This window comes from Anopheles funestus, chromosome 2RL (genome assembly GCF_943734845.2).
Source record: "Anopheles funestus chromosome 2RL, idAnoFuneDA-416_04, whole genome shotgun sequence".
Taxonomy (NCBI): domain Eukaryota; kingdom Metazoa; phylum Arthropoda; class Insecta; order Diptera; family Culicidae; genus Anopheles; species Anopheles funestus.
Genome location: NC_064598.1, coordinates 30,040,045 through 30,062,385, shown reverse-complemented (window position 1 = coordinate 30,062,385; position 22,341 = coordinate 30,040,045). Strand labels below are relative to the sequence as shown.

The 22,341-nt window shown below is 42.6% G+C and overlaps 1 protein-coding gene across 6 annotated transcripts in view; it reads right to left on the bottom strand.

The window, feature by feature from the left end:
* LOC125765772 (cytoplasmic polyadenylation element-binding protein 3) overlaps positions 1–22,027 on the bottom strand; it is a 220,136-nt gene extending 198,109 nt beyond the window's left edge. For 2 of the 6 annotated variants that reach the window (XM_049431235.1, XM_049431234.1), the window contains exon 1: positions 13,751–17,015. In XM_049431235.1, coding sequence (XP_049287192.1) covers positions 13,751–15,721 — 1,971 coding nt within the window. In that variant the 5' untranslated portion in view covers positions 15,722–17,015. Of the gene's footprint in view, positions 1–13,750; positions 17,016–21,434; positions 21,975–22,009 lie in introns of those variants that run through there. The other 4 variants (XM_049431233.1, XM_049431232.1, XM_049431230.1 and 1 more) reach the window with 4 other exon arrangements.
* Between the last annotated feature and the right edge of the window lie 314 nt (positions 22,028–22,341).

Here is a 22,341-nt window from a genome sequence, read left to right as displayed (position 1 = left end):
GAAACACTCTAACATATCCAACGCTACGGATATAAAAATTTCAAATCAAAGTGTGAATCGTTCCTAAACAGGAAATTACTGTTTCATATCTATAAGATAATAAGCTTTAAAAAAACAAACAATATGTCCTTCTTTCCACCGGTGACAAGTTCAGCAGCTTAACGTAATTTTCTATTAAAGCACAAAACTTGACAAAACTTCACACACAGCAACAGCGCACAGATACTAAACCATCCGTAATGGCTGTTACCCACAACACACACACAAGTACACTCTAGCACATTGAATAACAGTCACTTTTTTGCCTTACCTTAACTGCTTGCAAAACATACCGTACATGCCGTTTCCAGTTTTGCCCAATTTCAAAACTTCCATGGCAAACATTTTGCGAAAGTAGTGGAAAGCTTTTAGAGTTTGTGCGGTTTCCCGCCCGCATTTTTTTCCTTGTTGTTCACTGCTTCCATCTGCATGAAAGTAGCAGTGCGAAAAGTAGATACATTTGCAGTACGTCCATGACACCAACGAATCATGTTTTTCGTTGAAGCGCAGCATAATGGTGTGAAAGAGAAATGTGTTGCAAAATGCGAGCAACTTACTCCCATCTCTTAAGCGTGCGGGTATCAGTAGCGTTATGTGGGAAGAGGTAGTTGCATCGCTTTGGTAGGCGTACACATTCAAATAAACCAAAGCTTCGGGGGCTGTAGCAATGGAAATAAATGCATACTTGCTAGAAAGGTAAGGAAACGGGAGCAGTGATACCGGTGGAAAATTGCATGGTTTCATAAAGGGGAAAACATTCACACGGATTGCCTGAGGAATACAAACAAAACACGTATACTCTTAGACAAAACCTATCCTAGCTCTCCCTCCCCAATGCTCCCCGCATGACTGAGATCCTATTCTACCGCTTGGGAAGGGACAGTAAGAATGCCGATGGCTGAAAGTATTGTGAATAAATAATAGTGATAGTGTGCCATCACACCACACTGGCCAAAAAACCTTTCCATCAATCCTTACCATCCGCGCACTCAACTCACAGTGCCCGGACCACGGAGTGTCATTTCGAAACAACTTCCTAAAATGTGCCCTTTTTGTTTGCTTGTTTTATGCATCGTTAGAAATCTGTTTGCGCCCCAGCCATTCATGGCCCCGAAAAATTCAACTTGCAGCACCAGTTTCTGGAGGTGATAATGGAGAAGAAGCAGCAGCACAAAAGTGCAATCAGTGTTTGCAACTGTACCATGCAGCATTCGGGGTATGATTTGCAGTACGACAACGGGTGGAAAAGAATTTCAATTATTTGCACTGGCATAAGCATTCAATTCGTGATTACTTTCACGAGTAATTGCTACCAGTGTGCCATGGCGTTTGCTTCTTACCCGCGTGCTGTTTGTTTGTTCCGCAAACGCTAAAAGCCCATCCAATTCAAGACACCCTAAAACGTGGTCAAAGATGCACTTACAGCATACCCATTAGTGGGGGGGGGGGAATGCACAGAATCGAGTGCTGATTTTGTTGCTTGTGCAACACCCACTAATGTATGTTGTGATTGCAAATTCCCATAACCCCTTGTACACCGTCGACAACAAACCCTCGAAACAAAAATTGTTTCAACATTCTTTTGCATATCCAATTTTCTTTGTTCTTTTTTGTTTTTTTTTCTGTATGTATCTGCGAGGAAGAAACTAGTGTCTTGAACAGCGGGACAACTAAGATGTTGCTTTTTGTAACGCAATTCATGACAGTTATGAACACAATTTGCCTCACAGTTGCGCGGGACGAAAAGTTTTAATTAAATTCCTAATTTTGTCTTTTCTTTTTTAGCGAGTTTTCAACAGTGTAAGTGAAGCTGTATAAATAAAAGCAAATAATTTGCACGAATTAAAAAACCACCAATAGACAGAAGGTTTATGAAATTTGGATGACAACGATATCGCAACATGACGGATTGCAGCTAGTGCTATTAACGATACTAAATTGTTAATCACATTAATTCCAATCACTTTGTAACATTTTCAATTGAGAAAACCCCAATTGAAACATGGAAAAATGTATGAAAAAGACGACTTTAAACGAAGCATTTAGAGAAGACACTTGGTTCAGTCAATTTGATACAATCACCTCGGAAACACATCGGCTTGTTCTTCCTGGAAAACCTGGTTTTTGTGGCCATGTAGCGCTCTTCTTAAATCAGCTACCTGGAAAATCATGATCACATAACTTGACCTCGGCTCTTTGTTCCAATCGATTGCGTTCAACACTCATATCTTGCAAAATTTAGTACACCCAGCAGATATCGAAAACCTTTTCATTTTTTTTTTCGCTTACAGGACAGACACTTTAAGGTGTGCCTGTTTAAGTGTAGTGGAATGTGGGTTTTTTCTCTCTCTTCATTTTTTTTCGTGTCGTGGTCAAGTGGCAAGACGAGTAGATTGGGTTTCCCTACAGGTCCTCATCGAAATCTCGCTCTCTGGTCGGAAAAAAGTTTTTGTGATGCTCGTGGAAATAGCTAACCTGGTGGACAGCCATAGTAGCAACAAAAAAAGGGATCGTAAAGGTACACAATATCCTCTCGATTGAATTGCCAATAGTGTAAGGTGAAACAAACACGTCGCTTCCTTTATGCGGTGAAAACACCACCTATGATAACCGCTCTAAGTCATCGTTTTGAATGGACGAGAGAAAATTAAGGCCTGCAGACACTATTCGATTACGCTCAAGGGGTGGTGCACAATACACAGCGAAGCGAACGAACCTTAACACCCTTTAGAGTCTTGTCAATTTGCTAGCAATACCCTCAAAATGAATCGTGTATCGGGAAAAACCCCCCGTTGTGGTGGTGTGGATCTGTAACATCCGAACTACACCGAACCGTACAGGAACACATCTAATACTGTTGCACCCGAAAAGGAAGTACAACCGACCAGGTAGCGTATGCACCACACATTGTTCTGGTTTTGCAATGAACCGCAAATGAACCGCCAATGTTCCTAGTGGGGATTGTTCACTTCGTGCGCGCGCGGTGTGAAAGCAATCTTCTACCCGAGTTTTGCCCCCCGCTTTTGCCGAATGAAGTGTAAAATTAAAGTAGAACGGTTCATGCCAAAGCTTACCTTTCGCCCGGTGGTCAGGTTCGAACTACCGGTGAGTGGAAAGTGGAATATTAGCTCCGTTTGGAACGTTCCGTATGGGGTTTTCCTCAACCACATACGTACCACCATGGACGCAAAAGCACAAAACTACAAAATATGCAAATCGAAGAAAATAAATTGCACGATCCAATCGAGGAACCGACGCAGGAAGAAAAAGGTCAAACAATCGAGATCACGTTTTGCGAGCGAAATAATCAATTTCATGGGAACGTTCGCAATTGCAATATCAGCAATAGTTGTTGGACTTATGGTTTCTTAACCATTCATTCGTAACTATTAGAACTTATGTGCGCATTAAATGTACTTACGTAAAGAATGAAAATTTTATACTCTTAATAATTGTACATTAAAGGAAAATCTATTACTTGTATGAGTTCTCCTACATTTAATGCAAAAATTATACTTGTTCAATTTTCAAAGATTTGCATCATTTCATGCAATATGTTAAATTAACCAAGTAAAGCAAAATAATAAAAACTGTTTAGTTCTCTGATAACCCGAATCCCCGCTCAGAGGCAATAAGGCTTAAGCAACAAATATTAAATCACAAAGAAAGAGAAAGACGTACACCTTAACTATCGCCCAATTAGCATTCCAGTCAGACATTTGTCAACGTTCATCCTCGGCCACAGTTGGGCAAAGTTTTGTGGTTGACATTTTTTTTCTGGCACGAACAAATGTGTTCATGTGAACCGTCATCAGCAAACACGGATCAAACTTTTCCACGGCAAAACCCCCCACCCCGCGGCAAAAAGCTAAGAAAGAGCAAAAGAAAAGTATACTTCAGTAGCACACCCAACAACAATGTTGGTGAGTTTTTCTTAAAACAGCTTGCGGCTGTATGAAACTTGCCTAATAGGCGCGTTTTCTTTGAAGAAAACTGTTTCCGTCCCGACCAGTAGATAATGCAACACAAACCTTTACCGCTCACCGTTGTGAACGAAGTTGCAAATAAACCTCCCAATAAACAATTGCACGAGACTAATCCTCCCCCTGAAGAAGAAGAAAAAAAACATTCCAACATATACGCCTGGAATATTAAACATCGTACAGAAATAAGCAAAAAGGCTGATGCCGCTTTAGCCTTCCGAACCCGACACACCCGGCGAGACTTTTAAGCCTCAATCCATAGCACACATTTGAAACGGTGCCAAAAGTACAGTATAAATTAGCCAGCTATATGAGGGGAGCAGAAAAAAGAGAAAGTTGCCCTCCGGGACTAATGCACCACCAAAAGAAAATCACCACTACCAGCGCACCGAAAAACACAGCCAAACCTTGGGACGATCCGATTAATGGCTAGAGGAGAAAGTAAAATGTGTCGCGTTGGTAGTGTGCAAAGGCGCACAAAAATCGAACCAAAGAAAAAAAACAAAAGGGAAAAGCAAAGGGATATCCACATCCAGTTGGGAGCGTAATGATAACAGCCGCATTCGAGGCTCCGGGGGTTGCCCGGGATCAGGACCGCTGCGCCAGCACTTCGAGAAAAACGGGGGGGAAACCATAAAATGCGTCTCTCCAGAAATTACAAAAACGTGACTCATTTGGCTGACTGTTTTTTTTTCCTTCCCCCCAAAAACACAAAAGTAAAGCGAAAGAATCAATACGAAAGAAATCGGTTTGTTTCGTTAGCAGATCTTTAAGGATATTTGCCGAAATCCGGAACAGCAGTGGCGAGAACATGCATAGACTCGCTGCTTGTAGCAAACCGAAATCCAATCGTAAACGCATGAAGAACAATTTGGCCCAAAACAGTGACAGTTCGAAAGACCCATAAAAAAGTCTTCTCGTCATTTCTTCGTCTTCTCGCTCTCTCTCTCTCTCCCTCTCTTATGCAGTACTAAGGGCTACCAAAATACGATTGCCATCTGCACAACAAGAACTCTGGTTCATCAAACAGTGGAAATGTTAGCCTCAATTAAAAGAGACATTTGCACACTGAAAACGTAATTAGAGCATGCTGGCAGAGGGAGAGCAAAATAGTGACTTTGCTTGCAGTTGAGCTCCTCATCCAAAAAAAAAAACACTTATCATGTGAATGGGGTCTTTCAATGATGATGGTGCAGCGCGCAAGCTTTTGTAATCGATAACCATCAGCTTGCTGGTGAGCCATTGGTAATGGAGTTGAGCAAAAAAAAATACACCCCACCTCAGGCGCCACACAGTAAGCTCCACGGGGGGAGGGAAAACCCTCCGTTGTATAAGAAGAACCGAACGTAATACGTAAGACAGCATAGCTAAGCCATCAGCCATTATGTCAAGAGTGTGACGACGTCACCAAGCCAACTGACATGTGAGAATGTTCGTAAAAAAGCAAACCATGAGTCAGTAAGAAAAATCAACGCAGACACCTAAATGATGGCAAGAGGCCACAGGAAGCCATGGGTAAAAAGGAAAAACTCTACACATTTACATCACGGCCCGGCACACAGCGGTATTTGCTTGGCTAGAACAGAACTGCTGGTTGTACGAGTGTCGTTTCGAAAACGGTTTCCCACAGCACAGCACAAAACCCACACATGGACAGCAGCGGGAAGAAAGAAAGTGAAAAGCAAAATGGGTAAAGAGAGCAGAATTTACATAACCAAATATCGTCCCGTTCCCGTACGGGAACGGCCTGAGCGAAATCGGCAACGGTTAGCGTGGCATTGTAAAGGCCACCGGGAACGCCATTGTCTTACGGGGCCGCGAATCAGCTATTGAACAAACGATCTTGAGCCTTTTGTGCCTTTCAGCGTTAACCGCACGGCAAGCTAAACCCATGATAAGGATCATCTGAACTGATCGATCGCTTCTGTGCTTGTAGTTGTGCGTTGTGTGCGCATTAGTGCGAGAAGGAAGTCGAATTTCGTGGAAATTTTGAGACAGAAAATGGTGTATTCTTTCACTGAAGCTTTTCGATTCGAAGTTAAAGATAATCAATCACTTCCAACATCGGTACAAAAGCTTCAGCCGTTGTACATGTGTAAAGAATTAAAACGAAAGAAAACACGAAATATTTATGCATATCATTAGGTAACTCATGGTGAGATCTTTGTTAAAGTTTTGCATTAATGCGCCGTAAAGTTTGTTCTTAAGTTATACAATTTTTGGGGAAAACAATTCACAGCTAACTTATTTAAAAGGGGCGACTTTCTCCTCATTAACAAATGTATCAAAAAGTAACCCCATTTTTTCCACGTTTAGCGAGTAGTTCTGCATAGTTCAGTCCAATATTCCATTTTTAATCTTATTCATCTTTTTATATTGTGATATATTTAAAATAACAGTTCAATGTACTCCACAATATATGTACAACAAAAATGTATTGGGAATCAGACACAGTGAAATATTTTAATGAACCACCATGCGCCCCTATTAGAGGCGTTGCTCGTTGTTAGCATTGAACATTGATTCCCGTTATCTGTTTTCTTTCAATGATCAACAACAACATTTTTTGTAGCTCAAATGATAGTTGAGCTACATTCAAAATGACAATCCCATTAAAAAAAAGAATCGAAAAGAAAATTAACTTTGTCCACCTCTTCTGTTCAGCGGTATTTCGTAATAGTTCGGTTCAAAATTTAATTTAACATTCATTTAACTTTTCTATATTTTAATATATTTAAAACAATAACCAGTCCAATGTACTCAACATTACACAACGAAAATGTGTTGCGAATTAGACACAACTAAAATATTAATGAACCACCATGCGCCTCCATTTCGGAACCGTTTTCCTTAGCGACTCAATCCCATTAGAAGCGTTGCTCGTTGTAATCATTAAACAATGATTTCCGTACTTTGATTTTTTCAATGATCATCAATCAAAGTTTTTGCAATGGATATGATTGTTTAGCCACATCCAAAATGATAATTTTATTCAAAAACAAAATATCGAAAAAACCATTTTTTGCCATGTTTCGCAATTGCATTTCTTAATAGCTCGGTTTAATTTTTTTCATTTTCTAATAGATTTAAAAAAACAACCAACTAAATGTATTCAACTCTACAAAACTGTGTTGTGAATTAGAAAAAGTGAAAGCATTTTCATGAACCACCATTCGCCTCCATTTCTAAACCGTTTTCCATGGCGGCTCAAGCATATTCGAGGCGTTGCTTCCGTAATCTTAATTCTTTCAATGATCAAAAACGATAGCTTTTGCATTGGATATGATACTTTAGCTACATCCAAAATGACAATCACATATTAAAAAAAAATAACAGCCTACCCTTTTTTGCCATGTTTAGCGAATATTTCCTAACAGTTCTAATATACAATATAAAACTAACTTCTCTATTTTTTAATATTGTAATATATTTAAAACAACAACCAGCCAAGTGTACAATACACAGCAAAAATGTGCTGTGAACTAGACACAGTGAATTCATTTTAATGAACCACCATGCGCCTCCATTTCGTAACCGTGTTCCATAGCGGTTCAAACACATTAGAGGCGTTGCTCGTTGTCATCGAGCAAACAGAACTTGCTGGTTCTGAAGCAAACGAGTAGCTTCGACTCATCATCGATTTTCTCAAACATTCCACTCGCCAACCATCTGACGATTTGCTCCCCGACCGAGATGGGTTCGGAAACCTCACAGCCAAACAGTAGCAGAAACATGAGAATCCGTTGTAAGCAGGAGTGCAAACTGGATGAGAAACGAAGAAACAAACCAAATCGACCAGAATAACATACACTCGACAGAAAACGTAGTGAATAAATTACCACCGGCAAAGCGGAGCAAACGGAACAGGCAGAAAGCTTTGGCGACGTCGAGCCCGATGGTAGCGAGACCAACGATTACGAGGACACGACCAGGATACTACGAACCATGACGCCAATGCCACATGCAGACATTCTCCATCATACACACAGGCACACAAACACACACATACGCATGTTCGCGTTTAGCCAAAACGTCCGAAATTCCAGCGCGTTCCTTCAACTCACGTCAGACTTGGGCGGCCAAGGGGTGTCCTGCTGTATTGGCCAAAGACCATAAGAACAAACCCTACCAGTTAACATTTTAAATCTTTTCCAACCGTTGCCTCCCAGACCGTGTCTTGGCAGGTTTACATCCATTTGAACCTACCAAACGAGTAACGTTGGGTTGTCCGTTCGTTTCGTTCTGTAGAGCAAACAAAAAAACAAGGGAACGAATCGAACTGGTGATGACCAAACTGAAAACTTAAATGTGATGTACCGAACATGACACGATCCTCATACTCTTTTATTATTCGCGTTAGAACAGCCAGTCCATTGTATTTTACAATCGGTACCCTTTACACGCCTGGCAAACGTGCGCAAAGTTTTTCTTTAATTCAGTTGTTTCAAGCTACTATTTAGCATAGTTTTTTCAGGCATCAGATTTCCCCAAGTTGCTTTGCAAAAACAGCATTTCATTTTCACATTTTCGGAAGATCCTTTTCTTAAATATTTTGTTTAAAGATCCTTCGTAAGATTTTAGGCAATATTATTTATGTGTCACGCATTCAGGAAGAGTTATAAATATTTAAACATTTGCAATGAAGTATATAAGCAACATAGCAAGGTCTACTCTCATAAGTTTAAAAGAAAAAAACAAAAATATATTTTAAATAAACTGCTTTAAACTTTCAACACAAATACACTTGTCACGGTTGCTAGCCAAATCGAAATTCCATTCCGATTGAACCTCGACCATTTCGAAAGGTCAATTGGTGATACCAGAATAAGCATTTTTTGTTATGCTTACCGTCAGCAAGCGAACGAAGTGAAATAAAACAAAATCCCTAGTCGTACACATTGCTAGAAACTAAAGCTAGAAAAGCTCACAAATGGCAAAAACTGTAAAGGAAAAATTTCCATAATCATCCCACGTAGGACATATTTTTCATCTGAACCGATGCTGGTTGCTGTTTTTATTCTTTCTCTTTTTTCGTTGTTGCTGTATTTTAGTTTAAGTTTATTTAGACTTATAAATATATAACCTTATTCATCGGTCTTCGGGCATGTATCGATCTTATTTTGCTGACAAAATTTTTACTACCATTCATGCGTAGAAATTGAATAGTTTTCTCATTTATATATTAAAGATAACAAATTCAAATAATCGTATATCTTTTTTTAATTTCTCAGTTCAGTATACTTAGAGATTATTTTAGATCCGATGTAGTTCATACATTCAATTAAGTGAACAAAAGCTCCATTTCAATCGACAATCAACTTGAAATAAAACACATTCCAAAAAAACACTACACTCTCGCCTAAGGAAGTGTAGATGTTGGTTACGATCGATTCCACCGAAATGACACTGCATTCCATTAATTCACACTCTGCTAACGTCCTGTGCTTGTGTTCTCTTGTGCTGGGATCAGTTTCATGAATCCTTCTCTCCCTTACTGTTACTCCTAGCAGGATATAGTTTCCAACACCACACCAAACACATATGGAGGCTGTCGAGAAAGTCGTCCTTCCCGTAAGCCATCCGATCGGAAACGTCAAATGTCAGCATCATCGGAACGGAGGCAACACTGTACATTCCAGGAAACGAAGCCAATGAAGAACGCATACGAAAAAAAAACGGCAAAACTCAATCGTTTGAAGCCGTTACCCGTATTTTTTTTCGTTGAACAGTGTTACAAACTATACGAAAAGAGTGAATGAGGGAAAAAAACGGGAACATAAAACACACAAAGTCACCAAAAACCATCGGCACTTGGGAACGCAACGAATGTTGCTAGCAAGCGGGCACATTCCCACGCCTACACCGAACCAAGCATTGATACCCACACACACACACACATACACGAAACCGTCAAAGCAAAGCCTAGCTCCAAACCAGGGGATAATACCGGGGTTTGCGCACACTCACACCACACGGGATGGTACGCGTGGGCTTTAGTAGAGTACGATCGAGGTTTTGCCATTGCGAATATCAGCAACACAATCAACGTGTTTTATTTCTTTTCTTTCTATGTATATGTGTGTTTTGTCTTTTTTTTTCTTCCTTGTTTTTTTTTTGTTATAAACCCACCATACACGAATGCCGCCTTCGCTGTTAGGTTGGATTCGAATGATGCAAATGAAAAGTAGGTCAAAAAGATGCTTTTAATGACGTCATTATCCTGGACCCACATTATGCTCAATGCTCACCACGCTGGGAACGTGTCGGTATGTGGTGGCATCGTTGTGTGCCTGTGTGTGTATTTTTTTTCCTTTTTTTTTAATCCATTCGTGGCACAAAGCCTAGCTCCTGTGGGATACCTAGCACATTCGTCACCAGAAAGAAACAGCCAACAGCCTGAATAGTGCCTCGACTGTTCGTTTGCCGTTCCAAACCCAAGATGGCGGTTGGCAAGAAAATGTGGGCCACTCTAAAACGCTCTATTCTGGTGCCACCAGCCACCATATCGTCCGTGCCTTGACGTGGTCTTTATTCCAGTTCTGTTTCATACACAATGCTTTCGGCTTGTAACGCCTTGGATCAAATCAAACATATTTGGGTACCGCGTTACGCTTTCACTCCTGATCCCCCCGCCGTACTGCCGTCTGACAGCACGACCACCCGTTGTCAGATTTTCTATAGTGAGCAGATTTCGTTTGTTCTTTTGTCAGTTTTTGTAGACTTTTTTCGTCTTTCTTTTTTTAAGAACTTCATACGCCTTTGTTTTCAATTCTGTTTCTAGGTAGAAATGGCTTAGTGAAAAATACAAATTTTGTTATGCTCGGTTAGAACGGCCTGGCCGTATCAAGACTTATTTTACCACGTAGCAGGATAGTCAGTCCATGCTACGGAAGGACGGTCCGGATGGGATTTGAACCTGGTCCTGCCGTGTGGACCGGCGTCGTTTATCACATGCACCACCGGGCCGCCCCGAAAAAATACAAAATTTGTATTACAAGCATTTTGTAATAGTTCATAACTAATCTCTTTGATTATTCGCTGTAGTTCTGGAGCTTCATAAAAATACTGCTTCATTCATTATTTTCATTGCAAAAATCTGGAAGAATTCAAACGTAAAAAAAATTATTTCATAATTCCACTCGCACAACAGTACATAATAAAGCAGTTGGTGACTCTAGCTTTTGTTCAACGAATCACGAAAAAACACTGATTAATTAATTAGCAAACGAATCGTAACGGGTTGTCTCCTGTTACTTCACACTTCCGTAATCAGTTCTTAACCAACTGCCCAACACTAGCGCCATTAGCCCACGTTCAATCTCACCATAAGGTTCATAAATTTTTACCCCGGAAACGTAAAATGCGCACTTCATGTTTCCACCGATTTTCAGCAGCAAAACCCGTCGGTAACGTGTTATCGGGTCGCTTTCAGGATGAATGCACCCGCACCAGTAAGTGTGGCGATTAATGGTAGACGCATTTCATTAACGGTACCATAAACGGACCTGGTGCAACAGCCTGTCACGTTGTGCCAAATGACAGGCAAAACTTTTCCCAGGAACACAAGTACTTCTGCCCGAGTTAACCTACTCGCGTGCCATCAATTGCAAAAGGGTAGTCCTGGCTCTGGTAGCTTGGGTACTTTCGCGAGTGGGAGAGTTTGCAACGGTTGCAAGATTTAATGTGCTTAAGTGCAGGCGATTTAAATTAAGCAACCTCCACTGAACACCTGATGAGCTTCTGCACAGTAATATCAGTGCATCTGGGAATATATTTTTCGTAGCTTTAGCTTACTTTGCAACGAGAAGGAACCACATATGAAAATTGCAAACTATCACAAAAGCTACTTTATTACAATAGTTTTGCGATCGTTTTGTAGTGGTAAATGAATTTGAAATGAATAAAATAATAATATAAATTTCCTACTGTAAATGGCAAATATTTTTATTTATTCGTATTAAATAAATGATGAATAATTCATAAACAAATATACATATATATGAACGATTTCTTAGTTTTACTGGATTAATATCATTATTAATCGAAATTACATTACGTTTGGAATTGTACACTTCATTTTGAATAACAAAATTTAAGTTTTAAGTACATCAATTCCTTCAAATGATTCAATTCAACTCCTTCAATTCATTGTAAATAAAAAATTCCGCCGAAGGATATTAACACATTTAAAATTATATTAAAACAAGTAATTAAAACTTAGAAAACATTGATATTAAAACATGTAAATTATGTTAATTACTATAGGTAACTAACAAAAAAATGCTTAAAACGCTTGATAGCGCTAGAACCAGCTCTTTGACATTAAATCAAATCTACTTAAAGTACATGAACCTGAATGCGATTAATGAGAAAAAATAATCAGATAACGAATTTTATACACAGCCCAAAGGCTGCATTAACATTCTTCATATAATTCATTAATCTAGTCATAAATATTGCTTCTTCACTCTGGCAATTGATATGTCGACAAAAAAGTACTCGGTACCATCTAATACAGTTATTGATTTTCCTGAAACTGAAAAATTCTAACTGATCGTACCGTCAAAAAAACCCGAGATGATCTTTGTTGGAACATCATTACCCTTTTATATTACTACAAGACTCGTATTTCAACAAGTAGGACCTAGCACAAACTAACACATGCGTGTGTGTGCGTGTAATGTCTGGTATTGACCGAAAAATCAATCAATGAACGAAGGTGACGATGGATGACAGGAGTTAAATAACATGGCATCACTAATTTGAACATGATACTACCCTCATCTTCTTCTACTTAATTCATTCCTTCGTTTATCAAACAGAATAAATACAACAACAAAAATCATATCAAACCAAAAATCATAATCAAGCCCATGTTTAAAAAAAATTGTTCGATCACCATTTACTATTGTGCATTAGTACAATGTCCTCCTTCAGAGTAGGTGCGCAGGTAACAACAGTGACAAAGAACCACCGAGCATAGATGAACAATCTATCAGATACAGATAAAAAACCAAACCTTCCCGACCTTGCCGCTAACAAACGACGGACGGTTAATGTACACACACCATCCACAGCGGTGTGCGTCGTTTGGCAGCCAAAACTAACTCCCGACGGATATTTCTTTCTTTGTTCTTTCGCGCTTAGCCGCACGCTGGTCGGAGTGGTAAAAATAAATCCAAACAATTTATATCGACGGTTACTTTCGCTAGCAGCCGCACACTTTCGCTTGTCGCAGGTTAAACATTGGTCACGTGGAACCGGCCGGGTGGGGGAGGGGTGCAGCCGGGTGGAAAGTGTCATACCGTCTTGATGTGTAGTATTCTTACAAAAAAAAACCCCAACACCGAAACGGTACGATTCCACCGCCGGGAAAAAGGATGATGCCCTTCCGTAGAAACCATTCTCCTTAACCATCGTTTGGTAGGAGTAATGTTTCAAGGTCAAGTGTTGTTACTTGTTGGTAAGCTAAAAATGGCCACTTTTGCACCGTGTACGAACATCGGTTTTTTTGGCAGGCAGGCGAGGGTGATGGTGCACGGATGCATTACTCAATCCCGTTACGTTCACCATTGACATGCGCCCAGTGCGTCTTAGTTCCGCTCCTTGCGCTCCTCTCATACCTTTTGCGTAATGCATGACAACAAATCGGTGGCGTGAATGTGCTTGTGTGTGTGCATTAAGGTAAAGCATTTAAACAAAGCATTCAGAGGTAAACCGTCACTCACCTGATACGATGAAAGGAATGGATCACGATTCTCATCGATACCCGACACTACGTCGAGTGGCCCGGGAAAGCCACCGGAACCGATGCCTCCTACACTGCCACCGCTACCAACGATCCCGCTGCCGCCTCCACCACCACCACCAACACTACCCGTGGCAGATATGGTGAGGGACGGTTTGTTCGGGAATGGAATAGACGAGGTGCTGCGTCTGTAGCGCGATGGCGAGTTGGCAAGGTTCGATTGTAACGGCTGCAGTGCGTTCGACTGATGGTGCGACGGATGGTGATGGTGCTGCTGCTGCTGCTGATGATGCTGATGTTGTTGCATGCTCTGTTGCTGATGCGAATGTTGCTGCTGGTGATGGTGGGATTGCTGCAGATGGCCGCCGTTACCGATACCGTACGGTGAGAGGGACTGATTGCCGGACTGATGGGGCGGTTTGCGTGAGTGTAAACCATTCGGGCCTAGACCGGATGGATTGAGGCTCGAAACGGAGCGACCACGATTCCAGGAGGATAACGAACTTTGCTGCTGTTGTTGTTGTTGTTGTTGGTGCTGATGCACTTGCTGCTGATGATGTTGTTGCTGCTGTTGTTGGGTGGACTGTTGCTGTGACCATGGTCCCGGATTCGACCAAGAAGGGTATGAATTTTTATACTGATTTTGTTGTTGTTGCTGTTGTTGTTGTTGCTGCTGTTGTTGTTGTTGTTGCTGCTGCAACATTGCATTTCCATGCACGGATAAACCGTTGGGTGAAATACCATGATGATGATTGGGGAAACCACCATGTGACGCCGTTATAGCACGACGCTGCTGCTGATGCTGTTGTTGCTGTTGTTGCTGCTGTTGCTGTTGCTGCTGCTGTTGTTGCTGCTGCTGAGCAGCTGCAGCTGCAGCAGCGGCGGCAGCCGCCACGACGGCACCACTGTAGAGATTGTTGGAGAAATTCTGGAACGCTCCCAACCCATTCATGGATAGGTGGGCACCACCGGAACTGCCCTGTCCGGACGTTGTTTCATCCGGGCCCGTCGACCAGGGGCTGGAATGGTCTGGGGATGTTCCGAAACCGAGCCCGTTCGGTGCTAGGCAGGAACCGATGTGCGATGATCCATTCATCAGGTTGGACGTAACACCGAGACAGCTCAAATCGGTCGCCTTCAGGCTGAGCTCTTCGGCTACAGACTGCAGCTGCAGCTGGTCGGTGCCACCATCCAGCAGCAGATTATTGTTGGCGCTGTTTTGATTGCCACCAGCGTTTCCATTCACGCACAGTGTGCCAGCACCAGCACTACTCACTCCATTATTGCTGTGGTTGTGTCCTGTACTGTTGTGGTTGCCATTGGAGCTATTGCCGCTGTTACTGCCCATCCCATTTACCCCACCATGCCCGCCAAGGTTCACTATCGATGGCGATGTAATGCTACCACCGTTCAGTAACGATGAAGTCACCGTCGCCTCACCGACACTGCCGGCTGCGGCCGAACCTAACGCCATGGAAAGTTCACGTGCCGCCGATACGGATGACAACGAGCAACCATCCGACGACATGGCCGTTGTGATGATGCTAGACACTGAAGAGAGGCCACCGACGCCACAGCTCGAAGCGGCAACGCTCGATGCCATCAGCAGCCCTCCCGGTCCATCGACGACGGATGCACTGGAACCGCCGGTAGCAACGCCCAGCGACAACGAACCCGACGATCCACCGCTGGCAGACATTTTGGAACCGTTGCCACCGTTACCGTTGGTTTTGGTGCGCTCACCCATCGACACCGAGGACGACGAGGAGGAAGATTCACCGATCGTGCCCAGGCTGTCCGAGATGCCCGTACCGGCAATGTCGGGCCCGGGCGTACCCGCCAAATGCTTAATGTTCAGCAGATTATTGATGCTGAGCGTGTCGAGCAGCGACGGATTAGCCACGCACGACTCGTTCGCAAGAACAGAGCTGGAGTATAGAAAATCACCCATTGCTCTGTTCCGTTCCTGCACCGTGCTGGAACGGGACGGCTCACTGGCCCACAAAGCTAGTACAGACTGTGCCGCACTCCTAACGCTACCGGAATCGTAAACACACACTCTTAAGTTACTCGCTACTCTTAAGTTACAAGTCACTTACAAATTGCTTCAAGCCTTCACGAGCCACACTTAGTACAATTTTATTAACACCTTACACAGGCCTTCCACGCGTTTGTTGTACGCAACAACAAACAATTGCACGTATTTCACGTAATTCCAAACCAGTACCAGGATTAGTACGAACGAATGAGTACAACCTCACTTGCCCTTATTTTGCCCGATACTTCACACCAACGCAGTTCACACGATATTATACACTTTTATACGTTTAACACCTTTTTATGAATTTAATTTCACATTCCTTTTTTTTTGGGGGGGACACTTACGGTACGTCAACTTAACACGGTAGTAATCACGGTCACGTTAACAACACGAACTGCTTATGGAACGCATTCACAACAACAAACCCGCTGGACTCACTTACGCCTGGGATGCATTAGTGTTCTTCTCCAAGCACCCACGAGCACGTTTTGTAGCTTATCTGTGATATCGTAGAGAAAGGTGACCCAAGATAGTGACCAGAGGGGACAAATTAATATTGTGAAGATCGGCACAACTCTGTTTCGAGACGTTTGAAAACTTCCAACTTCATACACTGCGGCCACCTGAAGCCATCATTACACCCTAGTTCGATTAAAAACGATTCCGACGATAACGATTAACAGTTGATAGAAATATTATTCTGTATTAGTTTATTTCAACAGTCGATGAGTCTGGTTTTTGGAAAATATTTTCTACACCCACGAAACAGTGGGATTTCCTTCTAACACACACACGCGTACACACACACACCAACTAAGCGGCTAATTTAAAAAGCACATCGATAAACTCTAGCGAAATTGCGATACATAAACTTAACAAGAGCACACGTATAGTATGTAATCACCAGGTAGAAACGCGTACGAATAGTAATGATCGGTAAGCAAGTTTAGCCAAAAAACCGTCGTCGATGATTTGATCCCGTCACCTACAGCACACGCGTGCACAGTGGTTTCCGCGTGGACAGTGTTTTCCGCAGCACGACCTTTCGCGAATGTACGCCCCGGGGGCTGTAACCGTAGCCTTTAACCTACTGGTGCTTTCTTGACAGTCGACACGCCGTGGGTGGGAAACACACAAAAAGCGTTCCGCTTCGCTACTGCGATCAACTTGTCCTGAAACGAAGCGACACGAATTGACCGCAGAATACCAGCGTTGGCTGAGTTTTATTCGTGCCGATCCTGCTACCGAATGGACCTAGATGGAGCAGAAACCCCCGAATGCACGAAAGGCTTTCGGGGCACTCACTGCCCGTATCCTACTAAAAACCCGACGGGTTCGCGTCGCAGGTGAAACAAAAAAGAGAAAAACAGGATCGGTCGTTTGCGACGGGAGGGGAGTAAACAAACGCACATTTATCCCAGTGGCACCGTACCCTAGTGAACTCGTCTCCGGTCTAAGGATACGAACGGAGTTACAAACCAAAGAAAAAAAAAACACGGAACATGCCGAACGCGCTGTGTGCGCTGAGTGACTCGTTTGAGGCATGCGCCGTTTCTATGCTCATTTATGCCATCCGAAACGTGCACTCTCGGATGTGACGATAGGTTTTCGTAGTGGGAAACGACACCCACGAAAAACGATTAATCGCGTACGTAGGAGTTTTTCGTGCGAGCAGTGGAACGTCAATGTTAACGAAGATTTGAGCCATTTGAGCTTATTCTTTGATTCAATCCAGCTCCTTAACTCCACTACAACGAGTTGTGAGTGATACGGTGAGTTCCAGCATGGGTTGGTTGTCAAAGCTGCACAAAAAACCCATATTCCATCATGGCATTGGTTTGGATCGGAAACAAAAATGCGTTTAGGATGGTTTCCTTCGCAAGAAGGACGCGACTACCTATCTGGGTGTACGTGCGTATGCCTCTGCGGCAGACAGTATGGATGCGTCTAGACGATGGTATAATTGTGCCTCTGCTCTCATCTAACCGAGAGCGCCTACTGACGTCAGTAAAATGCCAGGCAAAAGCAAAATGTGCCATCGGAACCTCCCTCCTGTCCACCATTCAATTCCGAAGTTTCTATCAGAACGCTTCAGAACTTTCCAATTGCCAACACCGTCTAATGATGGTAGCTAAACAAAAAAAAACACACGAAGACATTTCATCCGTTTATGGGGTGGGCTTCTGGTGGGCCGATATGATGCTCCATCGAACGCGCTTGAAGCGCTGGGACAGCGTTCGACACGCTGGCGGTGTAATGATGGGAAATTTTCCGCTATGATTGATGCGTTCCGGAATGCTTGTTTTTGTGGGGTGGAGTAAACTGTTCACTGTCCGGACATACTAGGCATAGGAGGTTGAGCAAAGAACTGGGCCAAACAGGACATTCGTTCGATGAGCCATTAGTCCGTCCGGACATCTTTAGCCCTTTCCCGTTGCGTCTTCCCTCCATCCAGCGGTCGACCTTCTGACCGAATACGAAACGATTACATATTTCATCAGCAGAATGATGAAATTATGAAACGTTTTACCCAAAACGATTCGACCGATTTCGTTCGAGTCGGTGTAGCGTGTAACCGAATTGATTTGCGTTCATTCATAATTATCGTTTTTTTTTTGTTGTACGGATTATCGGTAATGAGGAACATCGTCCGTTGCGTTCATCATTTGTGTATCATCGGTAATAAACAAAAAAAAACACTCTTCAAATCATAATTAAGCGCTTGATGTACCGTTTAACTATGTACAGCTTAAGAAAGTGGTTAGGTTTTTGCGTGACCACAGCACCGAGAGACAATAAAACGTTGAAATTTCAACGGTGAATTCATTCTAAAAATTGTTGATATTTTATATGCACGATTTTTAGAATACTGCGCATTGAAAATAATTGCAAAATTATCAAAAAACATGTAGTCAAATATCTTTATTAAATCATAAAACCGTACCAAACAAAAGCTTTGTCAAACTAAACTTTTACTCATAGTCGAAGGGCTTCCAAGGGGGGAATTGATAGAAGATAAAATATCAATCATCTTAACACGAATGCCCTAGCCAAGTTTAGGTTTAAAAAAAAGTAAAGTAAAAAAAAGTAAAAAAGTAAAGCAAAGCAAAGTAAAAAATAAATAAAAAAAAGAAGTGAAAAATTTAAAAAAGATATGAAATTAAAGACGATAAAACGGTAAACCAACTTCAATAAATGTATAATAAAACGAACAATACACCTTAAACAATAAAATACAATACCTATCGCAGATTAATTCAAACAAAAAAAAATTAAAATCTTTTCAACTACTAAAAATTATCTTTATTCATGTGTCATAACACAAAACGTCAATTTGCCCAAGGATCACGCTAATGCTAGGACAACGCTTCTTTATATTTAATTTTTAATGTACCTATCATGAATCTCAATTTAAACGCTTTCTAAGAACCGTTTAAGTTAAAAAGCACTTGCGATTTTTTTTATCCACTTCAAAGCTCACAGGATTTGAACACATTTTCAACCATCCACCAAGCGCCGGTAGTTCGGCAAACTACACAGCTCACTCACAGCTATCCCCAAATGTCAAATAGTCGTAAACACTTCACGCGCACATTCACCAGTTGATGGACACAGAGAGCGCGCACCCACCATTACTAACGCAAGGAAAATTGTGTGCCATATCGCGTACACGGCGTCGCTAGGATTTTCCATGCCAACCAACCGCGCTAGGGCAAGTAGTATGTTGTGCCGGATAACTTTAACGCACACTCACACCACCGCACAATTGTACACGTGCAGTGGGTAGGAAAACTTCAACCGCACATGAATGAGAGAATGGAGAGCATCAAGCGAGAGAATATGTGAAACGATTCGTACACCTTCAAAGTCCGTAACAACCTACGTCACTCACCGTACAAGTAGCAATTGGATTGCAGAGATTGCGTCCACGATAAGCAATGGAAAATTGGAATGGAAAAAAAATCCTCTCCAACGATCCTATTGCCACACGGTCTGGTGCCTGAAAATGACACATACGGCAAACATCATTGCCGAAGAAAAGGGAACGGAAAACTGTCGCTGTTTTCTAGCGACGGCAGTGCCAACTTTGCGGCATGAAAAATCAATCGGGAAAATGTGTTGCGTGCCTGTTTTTCTGTTTTCTCTTATGCTCGCTTTCTCTCATTTGTGCTCTTGTTTTTTCTACAACCACTTTTAACCATTATACAGCTTGCGTTTTTTTAAAAACCACTCTTGCACGTATTCGTGAACGTAGTGTATTTTTTTTTTTGGTCATATATCACCCTATTCTTTTCAACCAATTTTCCAACCAAACCAGGTTTGCTCTTTCTCTTTAACGCGCTCTAGCCGAAAACTCAGGTCGCTCTCGCGTAAAGCATCCTGTGAATGAACAGTTTTCCACTCTCACTTCGCCTTACATGCACGGGGTAAACTATAAATGTATACGTCAGAAGAGAAACTGTCAAAACAGTAGGCTATTTTTGTATGCCTGAATGTTGCGTACGTCACACCGAATACAAAACGCCAAACCACTCGTGGGGAAGCATTACCAACTCTACCTAGCTGAATTTTTCATCATTCTTCATTGAACAATTATTGCCACTGTTTCATAAGCTATCGATTTACGGCGAGTTGTTTTGCTGTTGCCGTGTACATGTTGTGCCGTTGTGCAACGCCGTAATAGACGCTCCAATACGCTGCACTGACGTTTACGCTGGTGGTAAACGTTATCAGCAGATAACGATGTCGTCATCGACGGTGGGTTGCACGCATCTGGCGAAGAAGCGGAACCGGAATACAGCACAGTGCCCACATGCCTGTTACGGTCTACGTTTACGCAGTCAAACATCACACAACATACGCAACATTCGGTGGCGCAACACGCACACCATCGAAGCCTAATGTCACCCAGCTTTTGCTGATAAGCTAGCATCATCGAGGGAGAGAAGAAAAAAAATGTCAGACGCCAGCCGCTACGACGTGGTGGTCACCTACTAGTACCTCATCGATTACATTAAACATAGATACATTAGGTTCTCCATCTACATGTTCAATCGTGCCGTACGGTACCGATTCGGGGTATGGTGCACTCGGAATGTATAAATAATTTACCCGTTTGACAGATGGGTTTGCTTCGATAAGCTCCGTCTACGGTTTCGTTCTAGCTCGATATTAGCCGGGAATACTCAAATTCAATGCCAATATCCACACACAAACACACACAACACCGCGCAAAAAAACACGTTTCGTCTCCCTCACTGCACGGCCATTCTTTGGTGCATAGTTTCAGATTGCTAAATTGCAAATGGTACTGTATTAACACTGCATCAACCTGGCCGCCCCACAAACAACCCAACTAAACTAAACAATCTTAAAGATGCACAATATGCAAGCAGCACTGAAACTGAAGAGCTGCTGCCCGGGTGACTGACGGTGAGATCTCTCGCCCAAGAAAAAAAATGTTGTCTGCTACCGAAACACCTGCCTGCTAGATGGGCAAAGCTTTGGAACAATTGAACTTCACACTCGGTGCTGCACGGTTCATGATCCACCACACTCGCGCACACACACACACCAACACCGGGGACAGATCGTCATAGCTTTTCCCCCACAAAACACGTACCACCACTCACTCACAGCTGGCGAAAGATTATGTTCTGTCCACCCCTTGGCAATGGCAACATACGGCAACAGTGGAATGTAGTGAAATGTCATCGAAACAAAAACCATCGCACCATCGTCCACTAGCTACAAGTCCACTGCAAGAATGTGTCCGCTTAACCACTTATTAGCAAACATTCATCGCCACAAACAATTTTTCGTTTTTCCTCTACGCACAACACCGGACACAAAGCGCTTTTGTCTGCTCGTGTTACCCGTTTACTCCTTGTTCCTACCTTCGTGCGCGTGGAAATACAACTCCCATGCGTATCTGTTAACACTCGAAACGCGTCTGGCCAGTGGTTGGATCCTGCCTAGAGGCTTTTCAGCATTCAACTCTCAGCCCTGACGCTAACTACACTGGTGAACAGAACAGAAAAAAACCCTGCTTTTCCATACATCCTAACCGTGAGTGGATTCGCTCACATTTAGATACCGCGACGGGAGCAAAATGTGACTTTACTTTTCGCTCGCTACTGGGGCGCTCGATGCAACAAACACTGTCTAAACACCGACATTCATTTTCCCGACACTCACCGTACGGTAGATACCGAACCCCCCGGGGCGGGGTAAGGAAAATCCGGAGGCAGTCCGGAAAAACTCAGCCTGTCCCACATTAGACGGACAAGGTGTGCGCATGCCAACAGCTGTTATCTGAGTGCTGCCGTGTTTCCACACGCATGCAGGTCTACACTGTTCGGCCACTCAGTTGCTCGTTTTGCACGGCGTTACTTTCATTCCGATGGTAAATGAACTAACGTTTGTTTGTTTTTTTTCCACACACAACGAACCCGAAACGATACGCTAACAACGCTGAACTCACCCAAAACGTTAAGCGAGTGCGATAAAAACTCTACATCCACGGTCTT